Here is a 22,231-nt window from a genome sequence, read left to right on the forward strand (position 1 = left end):
ACTTGTGTTTCCTCTAGGCCATCGCAGCTTCGTAATGCATGTCCAAAATGAAAAGCATTTACAAATTGCACGCGGTAAAGATAATACCGGCTAGTCAAGGGGGTTCATTGTATTGTTCCACTCACACAATGTGCAGCGCATGAGTCACTGCCGAAGGTTCAGAGAACCTGGGTCAGTTGACCCCATTAACGTTAATTGAACGATTTATTCATTTTTTTCCGTTGCTTGCAATTTTGTGAAAATTTAACAGCCGCTTCCTTGCGATGCAGAACGGGCTGCGAGGAAACACTCCGAGCCTGCCGACACACGTGCATTGGGTCACGTAAAAAAAACAACCCCGGGTTTTGTGAGCTCGACATCGGTTTTAACGAGGCAAAAAACAAAAGCGCGTTTTGATTTTCGATACCAGGAAGAGAAGCCGAGCGGGAGACTCCCGCGGTGCAGCGTGCTCATTTGTCCGAGCGAGCCGACCACTGTGGTGCACACGGGATTCGACTTGGAGACGGACGTCGTCTTTTACAGCCTGACCCTACGCCAGGTCAGTGGGTGACAGGTCAAAGAGTTTCTCGGGAAAGCCTCAACAATGTATAGCGTGCGCTCGTGACGATGCTGGGGGCAGTGCCCACCTTCGGGTCAGCTTCGGCGTCATGCTCGACAGAAGGCGAATCGCTTGGTTTTGTTGGTGACATTGGGGATCATATTTTAAAGTGATTAGCGCTGCCTTAAAGCAGTTGAGAATGTCAGCTGAGCCTGCCCGGTAAGTAAATGCAATCAATCTTCAGGCCATAATCTTTGGAGGTCTGCATTTTCTTTTCATGCGTTTTGGATTTATATATTTTTATCACAGGCTCAACAATATTTGTGCCAAATTTCAGCTTCCTAACCATTCAGGAACATGTTTAGAATTTACATCAGTCACGCAGTCACGATCATATGCAAATTTTATCTCTCTATAGTTCCACTCTTCATGCGATGCTCTTTGCTCAAGTGATTGGTCACCACGACCGATATTCACCAGCATAATAAAGAATGGTGTAGTCTTTACCCTGTGATAAAGGTGTCGCAGTGAATAATACGTCACACACGTAGTTTTTGAAATTATTGGGAATATTTTTCTCAAGAGACGTCAAAAGATGATTGCCGTCACACACACACAGTAACACATGATTACAATGTCACAATTTTGAGAATAGCAGCAAGTGCGCAGGGAAAATTTGTACAATGCCTGTCGTTACACACGTTGAAGCGTGGAATATTAGTCACCACTTTCCCCGGCAGAGTAGCAGGCTCTGTGCATTTTCAAACCTCTGCAACGATAGCTTTTAAACCCATACAAATTGAATGCACAATGGAGAGCATTAATGCCAAACCAAATTTTATATTCGCACACGTTTCTTTAATAATGGGAATCATGTGCCGGTCGGCCGGGCGGGTGAGCGGGCGGGCGGGCGGGCGGGCGGGCGGGTGGGGTTGATGCCGTTAAGCGGCGTCGGGATGTTTTCCCAACAGCGGCCCTCCGTGTACGCTTGTGAGAGCGGCGGCGACGACGACGACGACGATCCCTGTTGTCGGACTCTTGCGCGCCGTGTAGGCGGACCCCCTCTGAACCCCAGGGTGCACCGGCGGGGCCGGGCGCCAAAATCACAACCACATGGTCAGAGCGAACAACGGCAGAGCCTGATTATGGACGGTAAATCACCGAGCACTGCCGCTGCTGCGTGGGAAATGCGCTTGCGTGCCGCACGCCGCGCAATGGCCTCCGGGGGGTGCTTCGTCCAGCGGTGACACCACCCGGATTTTGTCCGCTGGGAGGGGAGGTCCCCCCGTCTTGGTGGAGTCAATCCAAGGTTGTACTCTCATCCACCCCGAGTTGACGCCACGAGTCCAACCGGGCGGCTTGCCGGCGCTGCGTCCGCCCCTGGGTCCAGCTGCCGGCTGGGCTGCGAGGGTAGATTGCTATTGTTTCTTGAAGGGGGGGGGGGGGGCGGGGCGTGGGGTGTAGTTCTCAAGCTAGGGTGGAACGCATTGCGGCTAAAGTTTCTGCAGATGGGCTTTTATTCTCATCCAAAACTTTTCAGTGTGGCCTTGATTTACTCGCGTGCTGATTTTTAATAACATCCAGACCCCTGCGAGTGATATTTGTTTTTGGTTACATTTGGCATGTGTTTGCCGGTGCGAACGCATTCAAATTCGAACGTTTCACAAGCATTGCTTCCTTTGGAACAATCGTTTGTGTACAGGACAGATGGAAGTGGTTTAGATATGTTCCTGCGTGAATTTTAAACAAAGCTTACTGTTATCGCTACATTCAGTGACTTGAGCCAGTGCCGGTCTTTAATTGTGTTTATTTTTCCCAATTGTTTATGAGTTTTAAGTGAGAGATGTTATTGCATAAAAAGTTTAAAATTATATTTCCCATTTACAGTCCAGGCAAGCCTACTGGTTGAAAATGTGAGCTGGGACAGCATTTTTCAAACTTTCCATGCCCAAGCCCCCATTTCCTTGAATAATTATTGATCTGGACTTCCGTGATTCCAACACCCAACCCTCCTTAACTCTCGGCAGTTATAAATAAAGGAAATTGTATTCACTTATCCAAATCTGCAAAAGAAACCAACCCAATCGTGCATGTGTGTTTTTTTTTGCGTCGGAAGGATGTCACCACGATACCATCTCATGTGACACCCCCACACCCCGAGTCAAGCCCCACACTCCCCGGGGACGCCCGGTGTTAAACCAGCTCATGGTGTCTGTGCGTGCGCGTGTGTGCCGATGCCCATTCTCACGGTGTGTCTGTGTTTGTGTGCGCATGTGTGTGTGAGTGTATGGGGACAAAGCGGGGAGCGGTAGTGGTGCGGTTAGTTCGCTACACTTCGAGCCCGTCGACCCGAGTTCGATTCCCGCTCACGACGATTATCAGAACCGGTTTTGGGCCTCCCCTAGGTCGACTCACCCTCAAATGAGTACCTTGTGCGGTGTGTAAACATCGCCACATGGGGGACAAATGCGGTCGGACATGTTGCTGGCCACCCACCCCCTCGTGTGCCGTGCCGGCCTTCATAGGTGCGAGAAAACAGCACTTGCCCCAACAGTCTGTTAAGGCTACACGGGGTCTTTTTCTGTATTTTTGTTTGTATGGGAAGGTGTAGTGCATTGGTTAGCTCACTGTGCTGTAAACTCAGTGATTCGAGTTCATTTCCCGCTCATAACCAATGCACTGGTGAATATTTGAACCAGTCCTGGGCCTTCCCGAGGTCGACTCAGCAGTGCATGGTGCTGGCCACCCTTTCGTGTGCTGTGTCGGCCTTAATAGGCGTTTGCTAACAGCACGTGCACCAATAGTGTGTTAAAGGCGGTATGGCATCTTTAATTTTTTGTCATTGCTTGTGTGCTCATGGCAATTCTCGTGGTTTTCTTCACGCAGGTCACACGCCGGATCCCTGTGCTGGGCCACACAACTTGCCTCAGCCTGGCTCCCAGTGGGGACCACCTGGCTATCGGCTCCACAGGTGGGACCGGCACGGCCGCTCTCGAACCGTTCGGCGTGGTTAATCGTGGCCGGCGGAGACCGCAGAGTCACAGAGGTCACGCGTCGCTCATTGCAATTGGCGAAGGAAATAATTACTGCTACATGTGTCCAGAGGTCCCATTGGCTGTTGTATGAAGTTTATTTTAGTTTTTGGATGTAAAACAAACCATTGTCTGTTTATATATTTTATTTGATTGACCACAAACCACCAAAAGGACGGTATAATAACTTTGTTAAATGCGGGATCTTGACACACAGCAACCTTGGCGAATGCACACAGATGGCTATGTTGGTGTGTGGAGAACAAACGCCTTGTTTTGTCATTTTCAAACGTTTACCAAGCGTGGTATTAATTACGTAACATGTCACTCCGAAGCATCTGAAACGTGGAAATTATCCCTTCTCCAACAAAGCTGATGACTGCAGATTGGCTCGTGTCGGAAGCCGCCTTCCTGGGCACGCCTTCAAGGATCTTCGTCATCCAGCTTTGAGATTTATGCTTTCCGGACACGGCAGTGCTTATCAAATGTATTGATAAATGTGTACCCCCCCCCCCCCCTTTTATTTGTGCCACGTGCAGAGAGGGCCCTGATGCTGACGGCGCCGGAGGGAGGGACGCTGCGGGACGCGGGCACGCACAGCGACGAGCCGCACGTCATTCGCTTCTCGCCGTCCGGAAGCGTTCTCGGCAGCGCCGCACACAATGAGATCTTTGTGTGGAGGCTGCTGCGTTAGGTGGAGTGGGGCCCTTGCTCCCCTTCACTCCCCCGCCCTCCCTCCCTGCGTGCGTCACAGCTGCCGCGGGGCCTGCTCAGTGTCACGCTCTCGGGAAAAGTGCGTGGCAGCGGCGGGGGTGGGGTGGTGGGCGGTTGTCGACCGGTGCGGAGTGGAAGGGGGTTAGAACAACGTGGCCGCTTGCCCAGATGGAGTTGTGCGCTAGTGGGGATATGGGAATACGTAAAACTGGAGCGATATTAAGCTGCAACTAATAGCTGTGTTTTGTTGGGTCGACTATGCTTTGCAGCACTGTAAATCTAAATGATACAACAGTGTTCTTTGTGCATGTGCATACATTTAAATCTGTGGTGGCAGATTTTTTTAAAAATCGGTTCTAAAACGGCGTAAGGACTTCCGAGAAATTTTATGGAGTGAACGCTTTCCTCTGATCAAAGCAACTTTTTTTTGTACTGGGTTACTTTCATCCTACTGGGGAATACAAAATGTAACTTTAAAAACCACAGCAGCCACCGAGGGATAGAAATAACAGTCACAAGTTTGTTGGTCTTATTTGAGGTTGCGTTTAAAGCCCTGTATTTTTGTTAACACATTTCGTTTTAAATGAGACCAACTATTGGTCCTTTTCTACATGTATGGGAGTGTCACCAACAGCAATACGTTACAAAACACACAAATATTGAAACAGTCCATATTTATTTTACATTACATTTGAGCCTTTTGCAGCAGAGAAGTGTATGTTTGAGTTGCTATCGCCCTTGACACTAGCTGCATATAAAACCATTCTACCTTTCTATGCTGTAGCTGTTTGTATAGCCCACAATGCGAGCTAATGGGCAGAGACTCGGGTGTCTGGAAATCCACAGACTGGGCCACCTGTTCCAGAGCTTGCAGTGGGTGTCTGTATAAACCGGTCATATTTGAAGGCAAACACTGTGAAGTCCCGAAGCCCATTAGGACATCAACAGCGGTCTGTAACCTTCAGATGTAAAAAATGCCCTACAACAAAAAACGGGGGGCCATGTAAGTCCCCGGAAGATTTGAACACGTCCGATATTTACATTGGAAATATTTATTTTCCTAGGTTTCACTGAAAGGGCGTTGCCCCGTTGACGTCGTGGTGATTTATTGTTTCAGCTCGTGGTGTTTTACACGCACAGAAACTACAGTTGGGCACGCGGTGAATTCACGTCGCTCGCACATCGCTGAACCTCAAGCTTTCACCACCGTGAACTTTGTTAAGTGGCGGAACAAGACATCGGGTCGGACGCGAGGGCTTGACCATATTTTTATTTTCAAAAAACGAGAGCAGCTGCCGAGATCAAATGTACATCCGGACTAAGATTCGCATCTGACTTTTATATTGACTCATCGAACCAAGTACAAAGACGTGCGTCATTCTTGAGCAAACAAGTCAGCCTATAAGTGTATGATAGAATGCCCGTGTTTATGATCGTGAGTGCAAAAGTCTGTAATAATGATACATTTGTCCACAAAATGTCTGATGAAAACTTCGTAACGCTCCGGCACCAATCTGGCCCCAGCTGTGAGATGGATTTGGCACTATATGCTGTAATGTTTATTTGGCAAGATATAAATTGTATTTCTAACTTGGCTGTTTTGTAATGTTTGCTATATTGCAGGCAGATGTGTTTTACTGTGTAGTGTTATGTATGTAACAGTCCAACTGGGCATTGACCATGTAAGCCACATGTTTTACAGAGGAAATTATGCAAACAGTACCTTGTTACAATTAATGTTTTTTTATGTGGTTAACCATTTAGTTTTACAGATATGTTTGCAATATTTCTGTACATAAACTTGTGCAAGTAAGGAAATTGCTTTGTGATGTAACATGAAATGAGATTTTTTTTTCTCATGCATGCGTACACTCTGGTGCACAGACATCCGCTCGAGCAAGACAGGATTCATTTTGAGAGCTTCCTCTGCAGCTATATCAACGCCAGCGTCATTGGTGTTGCCTATGATTGACAAGCGAACATAGGAAGAGCTCTTCACGGTTATAAAGGGGTCTTCACATCCAGTGCTGTTGATGCCAGCACTTTGAAGTCGATTCCAACCTTTTGCGAGGTCCGGCAGCTGTTTCACTTCAGAGACTTTTCCTCCGAGGTCTAAGCTTGGTTTCATTGCCACCACTCCCTTGCATTAAGACTTCTTCTTGGTCAGCATCCTCAGGGTGCGACTCCAATGCCTGTTCTGCTACCCACCCCCGTCCTGCTCAAACGCTCCATCTATCGCAACTTTCCCATTTTGTTTACGTCCACAATTTATTGTGCTTTATTCTTAACGTCCGAGCTGTTTGCCCAATAATTCCAGCAAAGTTTACGGCGAGCGCCCGCTGCTGCAGATGCTGGGATAGGAGGCGATGGCAGTCGTCGCCTCTGCCTCGCTTGCTCATCCATCCGCCTCGTTCATCAACACTCGCTCTTCCCGTTTCCCTCCGAATGCCCCCACGCTGCTTCCCTCTCCATCAAGCCCGCTGCATCTGTGGTTTCTCTCTCCCATGCGCACCCTCCTTCCACTTGCTATTGCGTGACATGACGAGCCCACCGAATGAACCGGCGTCACCCCCCACCAGTGGTGGTGAATGCGTCAGACCTGAACGTGGGGGGGTGGGGGGGAGATTGCACAGAGCAGCCTTGGGACGCTAGAGATCGCCGCACTGAGCATTGGCTGACGATCGGACTACATTCTGCATTCGTATATTAAAACGATATAAGCAATGCTACTTTATTGAGAAAAAAAAAACACATGAAGGGCTTTAAACCTTAGTCGTTCCCGTGCTGTAGCAGCATATGGGGGTCTTGACTGGTCATCGGCCAGCTGAGCCACGCCATCCCATACATTTAAATCATTGATTGTATATCTCCAATTCTTTCGTGGCCTTATGTCCGTTGTGTCTATATTGCAGTGCATTGCCTGCCCTACGATGTGGTTCTCATCTACCCATTATCCATGAGGTCGACTTGAATATCAAATTACATTTTGACTTAAAGCTTTCGTGACTGCAGGAATTCATATTCTTTGGATCTTTCGGTAAAGTCACGTAGATAGGTTCAAATTAATGAAAATAAAATAAACAAAAAGCTTCGACGTTTCGATCACAACACAAGTGATCATCATCAGGAGGAAAAAAGAGCCTCTTTTTTGTTGATTTTATTTTCATTAATTTGAACCTATCTACGTGACTTTACCGAAAGACCCAAAGAATATTAAATTATAGTTGCAGATTACAGTTTACACTGTGGAACTTTGGCACAAATGGGAAGTTTTTACGAAGTTTAACATTGAGTAGTTTATTATAAGTATATAACGAGTTCCATGTAAATGCATATGAAGTTAAACAAATATATTAATTCAGTTAAAATTATTACATTTGAATATAGTTAGAACTGCATCGTATGAAAAACGGTTAATGCTACAGTTATTATTTTGAATGAGCTGTTTGCACTTCAGCCATCTCCAACTACAGATCTTGATATCGAGTCTCTGAGATGGTCCACAGCAGCAATCATCACCACACCGGACATTTAATACAAGGGAAATTATGCGTTTTATCTGATCGATACTTCCATATATATAAGTAAAATCAAATGAAGTTTAAACTAAAAAATAATTGGTTTGACCAAACCTTAGTCAATGTCACGTTTCTATTCCAGTAAATGAATCTCATCACGTGGCCCAAGATTTAAAAAACAGCCGGCGATGAGCCGCGTGCGGCTCTGCATCTATGGCTTTTAAGTGAAATATTTCGAGGACCCAGATCTACAAAATAGGCAGCCACAGCGAGGAGAAAATTGAACACTTCCACGCTCGGCAGGAATCGAGACCCCCCCCTGCTCACTTCTCATCAAGGGCTCCAAGCTCTCGCTCACCTCTGTGATGAGTGGCTGTGCGATGTCTCTCGCAGACGCTGCTACAATCTTGGTGACCTGGATTAATATCCTGACCACGCACACCATCTGCTTAGAGGAAAAAAAACAATATTGGTTAAAGGCGCAGCCCTGCAATGTCTTGCTCACACCACTGCTGGCAGAAGGGCCTCGCAATAGAGAGAAGCCTTCTAGAGGGTTTTTGGTCGACAATGTTGATCAGAGGTCTTGGAAGAAATGGGTACTTGTACCCACATTCTACCACACGACATGGAGATGGGTGGGGAAGTTTAAGAAACGTACCCATTGATTCAAATCAAACCAGAAACCTCTGCATTGCAGGTCCAGTGTGCTAAACTATGACACCAAGACGCCATCCTCATCGGAGATCGTTTTTAATTGGGTCTGCTCAGCTTCAGTTTCAAATACCGTGTGCTGTTTATAGGCATGAACACTACCTGGGGAGACAAAGGTGGTCGTGCATGGTTTTGAGTTCCAGCCACATCACCCTCGCGTGCCGTGTTGGCTCCTAGTAGACGCTCACTGTGTGTGTGCGTGTTGGAACTTCTTTCGCATCGTACGTAGCAAACAAGCAGCGTCGCTGCGACTGCATCCGCACGTGCGCGCTGGGGATCTTTCCCACGTGCGTGGGTGGAATTGGATGGGCTCGCAGATAACGAAGTTGACGTGAGAGCGGAGGGAGGCAGTCGTCTCTGCAGATGTGACCCCAGTGAACCCTCCTCCCCAACCAGGCTGTCCCCCACATGCAGTCTGAAGCAAAGCAGCTGTCTCTGCCTGATCCCGAGCGTGACCCCAAGCTGTCACTCAGTGCGCCGCGCCTCCAGCAAATGCTGCCGCGGTAACTTGGCGATGAAGCAGCTCAACGCGGTATTGAGCGAAGTGTCGTAGCGCGTTGATGTTCACATTCAGTCTGCGAGAAGGTCTTGAGCCATTGCTTTGAAACCAGTGGACTTGATTGGCGCGGTGGGGGGCCTGCCATACCGAATAGGTTGACAGCAGACTGGTGTAAAATACTTGCTCAATCCACCGCTCCATCCACACGCATTAACATAATTTTAGAGCATCGTCAAACAGCAAATTGAATAGGTGTGCGAAGAATGGGTCTTCGCCGATGAATATATGACACCCCTAAGGCACGCAGAGACGCGTCTGGCAGCACCGCAGCGCCGCATCCCTCCACATTTAGAATAGGCAACACGCGTTCAGAGTATTCGGCTGCCGCCATAAACGTCCACGTGATGAAAAGCCACTTCGTTGAGCTATCATTTGCGGCCAGGTTTCGCTTCTGAAAAAGAAGCCGATAGCTCAGTGGGCTTTACCTGGTAAAGTAAAAAGTTAAACTATTCTGGCAAATCGCCCGAAGATGCTGGATATAATTACCAGCGAAACGTCATACTCAAATTCTAAATGTTGTGGATTCACTCTTCAAACACATCGGTGGGCTGAAGAAGTACCTAATTGGCGTTTTGTTAACGTGACACATTTTTTACTAATTGGCCGTGTCGGGTGGAGGAGGGTTGCGACACATCACTTACGTGACCTAACCCAAAAGCCTTTATGAATAAATTGTATTTGTAAATGTTTTGAGTGACTTGCTTACCTTTCCTAAACTGTGCACGCGTATCACGTTTTTGTACTGTTTGTATGTTCTCACCCGCCCCGACTGGACATCTGTGAAAAAGAGCTTTACAGCTCATCGGATTCCTACTGCAGTATAAACAAATGTTCTTATTCTAAGGTCCGCGAGCATCAGGAGAGCGATGGCCCCTCGCCTGCTCCGTGTAACACGGCCTGTCTGACCATACAAATATCCGTGACTTGTTTAGCTCTGACCACTAAGTCACGTTTTAAGACGGGGGGGGGGGGGGGTCTGTCCAAAATGCACACGCAGTCAATCATATTGAATGCCCTCCCTGCCAAGTGCGAGAGACCATTCGCATTGGTGCAGAAGGTAAAACCATTTCTGCACTCTCTCAATTGATTTAAACAAGGGCCATTGCGCAACATTGTCACCACCACTACCATCATCAATAAAGCTCCATTAACACCCTCGCAGAGCCTGACGCCTGCTCCTGCTCTATATTTTGGAGTTTGCGATGTCTCTCTCCCCGTGCTCGTGTGGATTTTTCTCCGGGTCCGCCGGTTGTTCACGCGTCTAGAGCCTTTGGCTGCTGCGAAAAATGCCAAACATGCTAAGCCAACTTCGTTGAGCTATCATTCGTGATAGCTAAGTAGCTTCTGAAAAATAGCTACGTAGCTCAGTGGGGCCTTACTTGGTAAAATAATAATAAATCGTTTGAATCTCATTCAAACCGAACGTCTCTATTTTTGTTGTTCAAATGAGAGCCGGGTCACGGCGGGACAGCCGCAGGAGCTAGGGGGTCGATTGAACGCTTTTCAGATCTCGGCACAAGGCGTCACCGACGCGCCTCTCGGGGGCTCGCGGCTGTCACGATCGGCCCCCGGAGCTCTCGACGCGTGCTCCCTCGTCGTGGACGTCCACCTCAAGCGATGCGTAACCACGAGAATGAGTTTTGTGTAACGTTGAACTTATTTCACGCCGTACGTAGCCATCGTCGGAGTGTGCGGGGCGGGTGGGGGGGGAGACAACAAACGGAACACGCACCAAAAAAAAGAGTTCTAGAGAAATTCGATCTAGATTTAAAAGTGCATAGCTCCGCTGGCTTCCGAATATCGGAAGGAAGAGCGTTCCAGACGGCCGCGGAAGCGCATCTGAAATCGCGTGGTGCAGCGGCCGCCGTTGTTCGATGGCCATCCAGAAGCCGGTACCGTGGTAGACTTCGTTCCCCCTACCGAGAACCCAGCCTCGGATTCAATCTCTCAAGCCCACTCACGCCTGCTCTCGATAGCCTATTTGAGTTACCGCACCTCCGATTAGCACGGTTGGCTAGGTACGGTGCGAAAGAAGTTCAACATTCATAGATTTCATCGTTTCTTTTCAGGCCCGTGTTTATGTGTGTGTGTGCTCAGCGTACGTATTCGGTTATGATTTGTGCCAGACTTTGCAGCCTCCTTCCTCGATTTTTTCAGTGGCTTCCTGCAGTTCACTTCCATTTGTTGTCATAACGACGACTGGTCAGCAAACGTGAGGGTGCGCGTTCAACACAATTCTCCGTGTGTGTGTGTTCGGCCTTTTATTCCTCCAATACACTTTCGTAAACGGCGTCCTGCTCGCTCGTGTCTCTTCAACGACCTCGGCGGGAGTGTCAATCTCCTTTACCCCGACTCCACTCTGTCTCTGTTCTTTCGTGTGCCCCACCTCCTCCCCATGACTGGGAGACTAACCCATGGGCCTGCAACCGTAGGGCACACACACAAACACACGACACGAGGTTTGATGAGAGGTCTCCGTAGCGCTTCGTATGTTATGAGTCACCATATATCTTTAAAGGCATCACCCCACGTCGTATAGTGATTACGATTACGAGAGAGACTGTGGGCACTGTGGGGACTCTCGTTTCTCCTAGGTCAGGCCGAGGGCTTTTGGGAGCCTTCCGGCTTCAATGGTAGATGCCACTGGGTCTTCACGTTCTGCAGATGTAGATGCCACTGGTTCTTCACGTTCTGTAGATGTAGATGCCACTGGCTCTTCACGTTCTGCAGATGTAGATGCCACTGGTTCTTCACGTTCTGCAGATGTAGATGCCACTGGCTCTTCACGTTCTGCAGATGTAGATGCCACTGGTTCTTCACGTTCTGTAGATGTAGATGCCACTGGCTCTTCACGTTCTGCAGATGTAGATGCCACTGGTTCTTCACGTTCTGTAGATGTAGATGCCACTGGCTCTTCACGTTCTGCAGATGTAGATGCCACTAGTGCTTCATGTTCTGCAAATGTAGATGCCACTGGTTCTTCACGTTCTGCAGATGTAGATGTCACTGCGTCTTCACGTTCTGCAGATGTAGATGGCACTGGTTCTTCACGTTCTGCAGATGTAGATGCCACTGGTTCTTCACGTTCTGTAGATGTAGATGCCACTGGTTCTTCACGTTCTACAGATGTAGATGCCACTGGTTCTTCACGTTCTGCAGATGTAGATGCCACTGGTTCTTCACGTTCTGTAGGTGTAGATGCCACTGGTTCTTCATGTTCTGTAGATGTAGATGCCACTGGTTCTTCACTTTCTGTAGATGTAGATGCCACTGGTTCTTCACGTTCTGTAGATGTAGATGCCACTGGTTCTTCATGTTCTGCAGATGTAGATGCCACTGGTTCTTCACGTTCTGTAGATGTAGATGCCACTGGTTCTTCATGTTCTGTAGATGTAGATGCCACTGGTTCTTCATGTTCTACAGATGTAGATGCCACTGGTTCTTCATGTTCTACAGATGTAGATGCCACTGGTTCTTCATGTTCTGTAGATGTAGATGCCACCACCGCCAACTATTGCGTGGCGGTTGAACTTACGACTCTCGGTCCGAACAGGCAACTGAACATATGGACAGGTTTGTTCGAATCTTTGAAAGTTCGTAATTCGAATGTTCGTAAGTAGAGGAGTTCCTGTATTGACCATAATATATATATTTGGGGTTAGGTCGCATAAATATAAATGTGTCGTTCAACGCGCCACCACCCGTCACGGCCAATTAGCAAGGCTTGTCACGTAAACAGAAAATGGCAATTCGTTACTAGTACAGCACGCTTGTGTGTTAGAGCCAACCCACATCATTTACATTCTGAGTACGACGTTTTGCCAATAATTACAACTAGCATCATCAGGCGGACAGCCAGATTTGTGGTTCCCTGTATTCAGATATCTGTACGGGCAGAAAATTATATTTCGCTCAAGTCTAAGATCCATTTACCCACAGCAACGGTCCTCTCCAGAGCACTTTGAGTTGTGAATCTTGGACGCTCACAGCAGACGCGGAGAGACGAATGGGATTTGGTGTTTTTTTCGCGGCTTTGTGCTTTTCCCCTGCTGCAGGCACACAGCGACCCGCGCGGATCACTGCGCTCAGAGAGCACGAGGGGAGCGAGAGGCGACGATGCCAGGGGCTGTTGGTGCCTCTGGGTTGTGGGCATGAGAGGAGACTCGAGTCGGAGTTGGAATGGGCGGACGAGTCGAGGAGTGGTTGTAAGGAAGGGAGATGGGGTTTGCGAGTCTTATTCTTTGTATGACCACCACCTCCCACCACCACCAACGACCTCCTCCCACCCTCCACCACCACCACCACCTCCCACCACCACCACCACCTCCTCCCACTCTCCACCTCCCCCTCCCCGTGACTCCTCTGTCCACTCGGCAGCGCTGGGCGCTGCTCTCTTCTCGCTGCTGCTGCTGCTGCTCCACGCAGCGCCCGCTCGCTGCCATGGGCGCCGCTCCATGAAGTCGACAACACGATTGCAATTATTTGCTGATGTTCATTACGTATTGTTTTTTATGTGTATGCTCAAACATATTTTTAAATGCATGGAATAATCGATAGCAACAGCGGCAACATTTAATCATCACTGCGAGTCCGAAGGACGGTTGGATATTCTCCTCTGGAAGATGCGAATGGTGATGATGATTATGGTGATGACGCACGCAGTACCCGAGTTCTGTGCGCTGTAGCGCGTGAACTCTGCTCACTGCACCTTCATCCCTACTGCACCACCACCACCACCTTTACCACTGCTACTTTTACCACTACCACTACCAACACGTTTACCACCACCACCTCTACTACCACCACCGCCGCCTTAACCACTACCACCGCCACAAGCAACGTGAACTCTCCACCACGAGGTGCCGGGTGGCAGGAGCCGGTCGATGCTGCTGCTGCCATGAGCCACGTCGTGGAGCAGAGAGCGGGACCCGAGGTCCTGCAGCAGCAGCAGCAGCAGCTGAATCAGCAGCTGCACAAACACCAAGCCCAGCAGCAGCAGCAGAGCAAGCAAGAGGAGCAGCAGTGGGAACAACAGCAGGAGCAGCAGCAGCAGCATCACAAACAACGAGACCAGCAGCAGATGAGCAAGCAAGAGGAACAGCAGCAGCAGCAGCAGCATCAGAGTGATCAGAGTCATCAGGGCTGCGAGGTGGTGCGCGCGAAGCGAGCCGCCCTGCGCTACGAGAGGCTGCGGGGCGCGTCCGGGGGCGCCGAGGCGAGCTGCTCGGGCTGCGTGCTCCCCTTCAGCCTCGTGGCGCTGCTCGTCGGAGCCGTCGACACGGCAGTGGCGTGCGCCTCGAGCCCCCGCGACTCGGTGGTGACGCTGCTGGGAGTCGCTCTGCTCGCGCTCGGGGCCGGGCTCCTTGTGGCGGTGGCCGCTTGCCGCGTGACCCGGCGTCGCGCCGACGAGAAAGCCGGGTCGGGTCTCGGCGGCACGGGGACTCACACAGCCGCCACCCTGGTGGCTGTGTGAGCGAGCGCGCGCTCGTCGCTCGCCTCTTCCGTGGAGTGCGCCAAACCACTTCGGCTCGGTTTCACGCCGTGCACGTGAGGTCGTTTGCGCGCTGCACGCGTCCGATGATTGGTGAACACGTCCCGCCGTGGCCTGCGGCGACGCGGGAGCGCGCCGAGAGAAGATTGCAGCCACGAGCAAAGAGCGCGGGGTGGAAGGAGGAGTCGGCTCTTGCTGGATGATGATGATGATGATTATTGGTGATGTCGTTATTCGGAGGTGCGTGGCCTCGGTCGAGAAAGTCCCGAATCCGTGGGCGGACCTACACGAGAGTGCGTGGACTAGCGGCGGGGTGAGCGTGCTGTGTCTGCGACCACCGCCGCCACCAGCAGCAGCAGCAGCAGCATCACGTCCAGCGCACAGCGACGCGAACCCGCGAATCTTCTTGCGGAGGAAAAGGCAGAGGTGGCTGACTGTCTCGAGCTGTCCTTGGCTGTCTCTTTCTGTGTCTCCGGCAGTCTCCGGCTCCGGCTGACCGTTTCTGGCTGTCTTTGTTTCAATCCGTCTCTGGCTCTGCCTCTCTCTCTCTCTCCGTCGCTCGCTGGCTGTCCCTGACTCGGCTCCGACTTGTCTCTCACTCGATCTGGCTTGTCCATGCCTCTGTGTGTGGGCGCAGCGTGGCTGGAACATGGACGGCACGAACCATCGACGCGTGCAGCAGCAGCAGAAATCGGGCGGCAGCTGCGTCGGCCGTGGCGCGTTTCGTGCGCTCGCAGTGCATGCGGAGAGTGGCCTTTATATCAATCCACTGCTGGATTGGGGGGGGGGAGGGTTGACCATACTTCACCACGCTGGTCTTTGCGGATTGGTGAAGACGAGGGGAGCACTGTAGCGGGAGCATAGAAGTACGTACAGCAATGCACGTTGCTGTACTTGTCCGCTGCTGTCCACCACGCAGCGCAGTCCCCGCTGCCGCCTATGGCAACTTGGCATGCACGGCCGTCGATCCAATCCGGACGCGATCCGGGCCGAGCCCCGCTTAGCTCCCGCTGATCTAAGGCGCTCTATGAACACAGAATACGATCTGGCGAGATTGGGAGCATTCCGATAATTGGTGCACAGGCACAAATGCCACTAATAACGTTTTACACCTTTGTCATTAACTCCGCATTAGAGCAGATCAATATACGACTGGCTGATGTTTCGCGCAATGGCCCTTCTTCAGAGAGAGAGCTGTAACGGAGCGGTGGCGCAGCGGTTCGCGCCGTTACGCTATGAACCCGGCGTCCCGAGTTCAGTTCCCGAGCACGGCTGTCATCAGTGGCGAGTGTGATCGGAACCCGTAATACGGTTGGTGAAAGAACCAATTTATGCGTCAGTTTGAACCTGTTCGTGAAAAAGACACTCCCAGCCGCGAGTGAGCCCATCCATCTGCGCCGTCTCTAAATCCTGAACAAGGGTCATTGCCCGAAACGTTAGCCAATTATATATCGAGCGGTAGCTAATGACAAATTATGTTTTGTCTGCTCCATGTGCTGGTGTTTGTTGATCGAAATGAATTCACGTGAAGGACTGTGCGTGCGGATCTGCCAGACACGATTGAACCTTCTCGTGCACTCGCTTGTTAAATGCCAAACTGTTGTATGATTTGGTCTGATTTTAGAAATCAAATTAACTACCAAATGCATTAAAATGTATATCATATAATTGCATAGCAATCATACACACGTGTACTGTATATCGTAGCAGTCCACCAACTGTGAACGTGATGCATAAGAAAGCCAGTGAGCCAGCCTTTGATTTGCGTGCCTCGGTGGTGAGATGTTAACTACCTCGTCTGGTATACAGGAGGTCGTGGGTTCGATCCCGACCCTGACGCCTGCTGTATATTTTTTGAGTTTCCATGTCTCTCGCCGTGGTCGCGCGGATTTTTTTCCGGCTCCTCCGGTTTTCCCCTCCACATTTAGAAATCAACATCACGAGTTTTAGAGTATTTTGCTGCTATCAATGTCCACGTGATGATAAGCCACTTCGATGAGCTATCATTGGTGATAGCCAGGTCCCTAGCCAGGTCCCTGGCCAAAAAAATTCTCGAGCTCAGTGAGCCTTACCTGGTCAAAACAAATTTTAGTTCAAACTTTCAGGAGCGCCGCAGCGACTGCGGTGCGTCCCAAGACGCCACTTGAACGACTTTCTATGCCCGAGTTGGTGTGGGGCTATCCCTGGGTCACGTACGCGACATTGTTTCTATGCCCGAGTTGGTGTGGGGCTATCCCTGGGTCACGCACGCCACATTGTTTCTATGCCCGAGTTGGTGTGTGGCAGCCCTGGGTCACGCACGCGACATTGTTTCTATGCCCGAGTTGGTGTGGGGCAGCCCTGGGTCACGCACGTGACATTGCTGCTGCTGCTGTTCGAGTCTTGGGCCATGGCCACGTCTGTGCGGGTTGTCGAAGAAGGGATTTGTGACTGACAAAACATCGACAGCCGTAACAACAACAGCAACAAAAAGCAACTTCAACTTGCCAGCCTGTTGGTCAGTGGGTCATTCACAGAGCTACATTGATAAATGCGCCTTTGAATCAGAGTCGAGTGAGGGTTCACTCTAACCGGATGGAATCAGGGGACCCACCTTATGGATGATGATGATCTATGTTTACCCTTTATATCTCTAGCCGAGGTGTAACAACATCAAAATCGTGGTCGAAAATTGAAATCCGCTCCGCACGTTCCTGGCCACCGCGCGCGACCGAGACCGAGACCGAGCGAATCGCTTGAATTGGAAAAGAGAATTCGTGAACGGGTGATCCGGTGCGATGTTTGTGTTGGCTGATTGAGTGACGGAGTCCTCGATGAGACGGAGCGAGAGACGAGGACCTTTTCGAGATGCCCCACGAACGTTCGCCGAGGGAGGAGAAAGCGCACCGAGCGAGCGGAATGTCGCCGTGAGACGCGGAGGGGGTTGGCTCCGTGGCTCGCTGCGCTTCGATCGCTCACCACGATATCTGTGACCTCGACCATGAGCGACATCGTCGCACGATTCTGCCAGCAAATCATCGGCTGCACCGAATCGGACGCTTTTCGAGGCTGATGCAGCGCACACAAAGGAAGGGACCGGCTCCTAACCCACCCAGCCCCTCCTTACAAGAACCCCCCACCCCCTCTTAATAATAACAACACGAAGCAGAAGAAATAACAGAAACAAGACGAACAAACTTCCTCGAAGAGCGGACCGCGCCTCGTGGCGCCGTGGCGAGGCGGCGTCTATTTAGCGGGAGAGAGAGGAGGGTCGGCCGCCACCGCTGCTGCTGCTGCTGATGATGTTGTTGTTGTTTGTGTCTGTTGACGCTATTGTTGTCGTTTGTTGTTGATGCTGCGGTCCGGTGTTGAAGCTGGCCCCGTGGCTGCACGCGCTCTATTTATCAGTCGCATTGTTTCTAAGTATTTATAGCGCAATAGCGGGCGAGAGTAAGTCACCGATGGTGTCCACAGTTACACGTCTGTATTTAATTATATGGGTTTTTTTTGTTGTCAAACTGATGTTTGGAAGTGTGTCTTTCCTGTGTGCGTGTCTTTCCTGTGTGCGTGTCTCGGTGTCTGTCCTGTGTGCGTGTCTGTCCGTGTGTGTGGGAAGCCTGTGGGGAGCGGTGGTGTAGCGGTTAGCGCGCTGCGCTGCAAACCTGGCGACCCGGGTTCGATTCCCGCTCACGGCCAACATCAGTGACGATTATCTAAACCGGTCCTGGGCCTCCCCTAGGTCGACTGGTCCTCAAATGAGTACCTGGTGCGATGTGTAAATATCGCCACTAGGGGAGACAAAGACGGCCGGGCGTGGTGTTGGCCACCCACCCCCTCGTGTGCCGTGCCGGCCTTCATAGGTGCTCGCTAACAGCACTTGCCCCTACAATATGTTAAGGCTATGCGGGGGATCTTTGTCTTTGTGGAGCCTGCTCGCTAACAGCACTTGCTCCAACAGTCTGTTCAGGCTATACGGGGGATCTTTGTCTCTTTTTGTGTGGGTTGTGGCTATAACACAGCAATTTGGCACAGTAGGGGGTACAGGTGATGCATCGGCCAGTAGTCATCTCAGTCAGTCGGCCCATGCCACCTTGGTCTGTCCCGTGACCTCCCGCTGCCAGCGGGCGTTCGACATTTCACGTGGCCTCAACGTGCACATAGCCTGGCACAAGGGCCGTGGTGACGCCACACCCACGCAGTGGCGATTGTTGTTGTTTGTGGAGAGCGGTAGTGCAGGGGCAGCTTACTCGGGGCAGTGTAGAGCGGGTGGCCCCCCCACCCCTCCGCCACAACCCCCCGGGGGAGCTACACGGAGCCTCCACTCTCTCCCTGTGCAGCTCCACCCTGTTCCAAGGCACTTTCCTGTCCCGAGCCCCGAATTCTCTCTCCCCCCCACCCCAATCCCTCACCCCCAGCTCCCTGCGATCGACTCCACCACCCCGCACGGCCTCCACCCCCCCACCCATCCACTCCCACCACTACCACCACCACCACCATCCACTACCACCACCACCATCCACTCCTACCACCACCACCATCCACTCCCCCCATCCACTCCCACCACCACCATCCACTCCCACCACCACCATCCACTTCCACCACCACCATCCACTCCCACCACCACCATCCACTCCCACCACCACCACCATCCACTCCCACCACAACCATCCACTCCCACCACCACCACCACCATCCATTACCACCACCACCAGCACCATCCACTCCCACCACCACCACCACCATTCACTTCCACCACCACCATCCACTCCCACCACTACCACCACCATCCACTACCACCACCACCATCCACTTCCACCACCACCATCCACTCCCACCACTACCAACACCACCATCTACTACCACCACCACCATTCACTTCCACCACCACCATCCACTCCCACCACCACCACCATCCACTACCACCACCACCACCACCATCCACTCCCACCACCACCAGCACCATCCACTCCCACCACCACCATTCACTACCACCACCACCAGCACCATCCACTCCCGCCACCACCACCATTCAATTCCACCACCACCATCCACTCCCACCACTACCACCACCACCATCCACTACCACCACCACCATCCACTCCCACCACCACCATCCACTCCCAGCACCACCACCACCACCATCCACTCCCACCACCACCATCCACTCCCACCACCATCCACTCCCACCACCACCATCCACTCCCACCACCACCACCATCCACTCCCACCACCACCACCATTCACTCCCACAACCACCATCCACTCCCACCACCATCCACTCCCACCACCACCACCATCCACTCCCACCACCACCACCATCCACTCCCACCACTATCCACTCCCACCACCACCACTATCCACTCCCACCACCATCCACTCCCACCACCACCACCATCCACTCCCACCACCACCACCATCCACTCCCACCACCATTCACTTCCACCACAACCATCTACTCCCACCACCACCACCATCCACCACCACCAGCACCATCCACTCCCACCACCACCACCACCATTCACTTCTACCACCACCATCCACTCCCACCACTACCACCACCATCCACTACCACCACCACCATCCACTCCCACCACCACCACCATCCACTCCCACCACCATCCACTCCCACCACCACCACCATCCACCACCACCACCACCATCCACTCCCACCACTACCACCACCATCCACTACCACCACCACCATCCACTCCCACCACCACTCCCACCACCACCACCACCATCCACTCCCACCACCACCACCATCCACTACCACCAGCACCATCCACTCCCACCACCATCCACTCCCACCACCACCACCACCACCATCCACTCCCACCACCACCACAGATCCTTCGCTTCTTCTCCCTCTCTCCCCTTGTTGTGATGCACGCGGGGTCACGGGCCGAGCAGTTATCACCAAGTGTAGAGAGGGGGGAGTCAAGAGTGTAGAGAGGGGGGAGTCAAGAGATCTGCCGCTGTGTGTGTCACTGTGGCTTTGTACGCATGCTGAACTTCTTTCACACCGTACGTAGCCATCCGTGGCTAATCGGAGGTGCGGGAGGAAGGCCAACACACTAAACGCAACAACAACACACTAAACACAACAACAACAAACTAAACACAACAACAACAAACTAAACACAAAAACAACAAACTAAACACAACAACAACACACTAAACACAACAACAACAAACTAAACACAACAACAAACTAAACACAAGAACAACAAACTAAACACAACACCAACAAACTATACACAACAACAACAAACTAAACACAACAACAACACACTAAACACAACAAGAAGAAGCAGTTCTGAAGAAACGAGCAAAGCTATCGTCGTGTGTGTGTGTAAGAGAGAAGCGCTATGAGTTTCGAGACACGTGCACACAACAAAGACAAAGATCCCCCCTATCGCCTGAACAATGCTTTTGGGGCAAGTGCTGTTAGCGAGGAGTAGCGCCTATGAAGGCCGGCACCACGCCCGGCCGCCTTTGTCTCCCCTAAAGGCAGTGTTCACACATCATCACACCAGCTGCTCATTCGAGGCTGAGTCGACCTAGGGGATGTCCAGGTACTGCCGTTGGCGGCCGTGAGCGGAAATCGAACCGTGGTGGCATGGGGAATCGTAGCGCGGTGCCGCGGTGGCGAGGTTGCGATCTTCCTCGCCTGCTATGCAGGAGTGAATTAGATTCAACAACCGCATTGTTATTATTGTTGTTACATTTTCTTTGGTTCTTTCGGTAAAGTCACTTAGAGAGAAAATAAAACGACACACGAATCGATCCGCACGCTCGCGACCGGACGCGTGACTCGTGCGCATTACGAATCGATGATTATTATCACTCAACGATATCAGAATAGATTTCACACTTTCCTGGCAATACAACAGGAGGGGTTAAGGTGTCAGAATACCCGCCTGACACCTTTTGTCAAGGAATCGTGTCACTGCATTAACCACACACAGGACTTGTGTTGGACATCCAAACAACAAACCACGCTCTGGTAGGAGATGCTGATCCATTGTTTGTCCTGTGTGTGGTTAATGCAGACATGATTCCTTGCGAAAGGTTTAAGTTTGGTGTTTTAGCATCTCCAGACAACTGCTGTTTTATAATGGCCATAAAGGGTGAACGCTATTCTTAGATTGCGATAGTGGCAAGGGAGGTCCCGTGATGTCACTCGACGAGCTGATGCGTCGCTCCACCGCGAATCATCGCTGCAGTTTCCCCCTTCCCAGACCCCCGCTCTCCCCCTACTGCAGGATCCACTGATGAATCAACACAACCATCACCCCTCCTCCACGTGTACAGCGACCCTTGCTTTCCCGTGCAGTCGTTTCCACGATCATCTCCCCCCCACCCCCACCACACAGTGATCGTCATCATCATCAATCAATGTCGAGATGAGCCACGTGCCACACCGCTGAGTCTCGAGGGTTCCTATTCAGGGGGGTGCAGCATTGCGGGATCGGCGTCCATCATCGCCGTTGATGATTGACGCCGCCGCTCAGCCTCCCTGTGCCGTGCATCATCATCACCACCATCATCACCATCATCACCACCATCATCACCATCATCACCATCATCATCACCATCATCACCATCATCATCACCACCCCCATCACCATCATCATCTCAGGGCGCCAGACACAGGATGGTGGCATTCGAGGGAATTACTCGACAGGG

General features: G+C 51.4%; 1 protein-coding gene and 1 long non-coding RNA gene across 4 annotated transcripts in view; one reads left to right on the forward strand and one right to left on the reverse strand.

Moving 5' to 3' along the window:
• LOC116951683 (WD repeat-containing protein 90-like) overlaps positions 1-6,102 on the forward strand; it is a 37,420-nt gene extending 31,318 nt beyond the window's left edge. For 2 of the 3 annotated variants that reach the window (XM_032970494.2, XM_032970495.2), the window contains exons 41-43: positions 410-538; positions 3,425-3,509; positions 4,110-6,102. In XM_032970494.2, the coding sequence (XP_032826385.2) occupies positions 410-538; positions 3,425-3,509; positions 4,110-4,264 (369 nt within the window). In that variant the 3' untranslated portion in view covers positions 4,265-6,102. Of the gene's footprint in view, positions 1-409; positions 539-1,591; positions 1,691-3,424; positions 3,510-4,109 lie in introns of those variants that run through there. The other variant, XR_004404273.2, reaches the window with a different exon arrangement.
• LOC116951684 (uncharacterized) lies at positions 5,705-12,428 on the reverse strand. Its single transcript, XR_004404274.2, has 2 exons — positions 8,161-12,428; positions 5,705-6,883 (listed from the first exon to the last, which is right to left on the reverse strand). It is a non-coding gene; the product is annotated as an uncharacterized LOC116951684 (long non-coding RNA).
• Between the last annotated feature and the right edge of the window lie 9,803 nt (positions 12,429-22,231).

This window comes from Petromyzon marinus, chromosome 43 (assembly GCF_048934315.1).
Source record: "Petromyzon marinus isolate PM22_M1 ecotype Great Lakes invasive population chromosome 43, UKy_Petmar_22M1.pri1.0, whole genome shotgun sequence".
Lineage (NCBI taxonomy): Eukaryota > Metazoa > Chordata > Hyperoartia > Petromyzontiformes > Petromyzontidae > Petromyzon > Petromyzon marinus.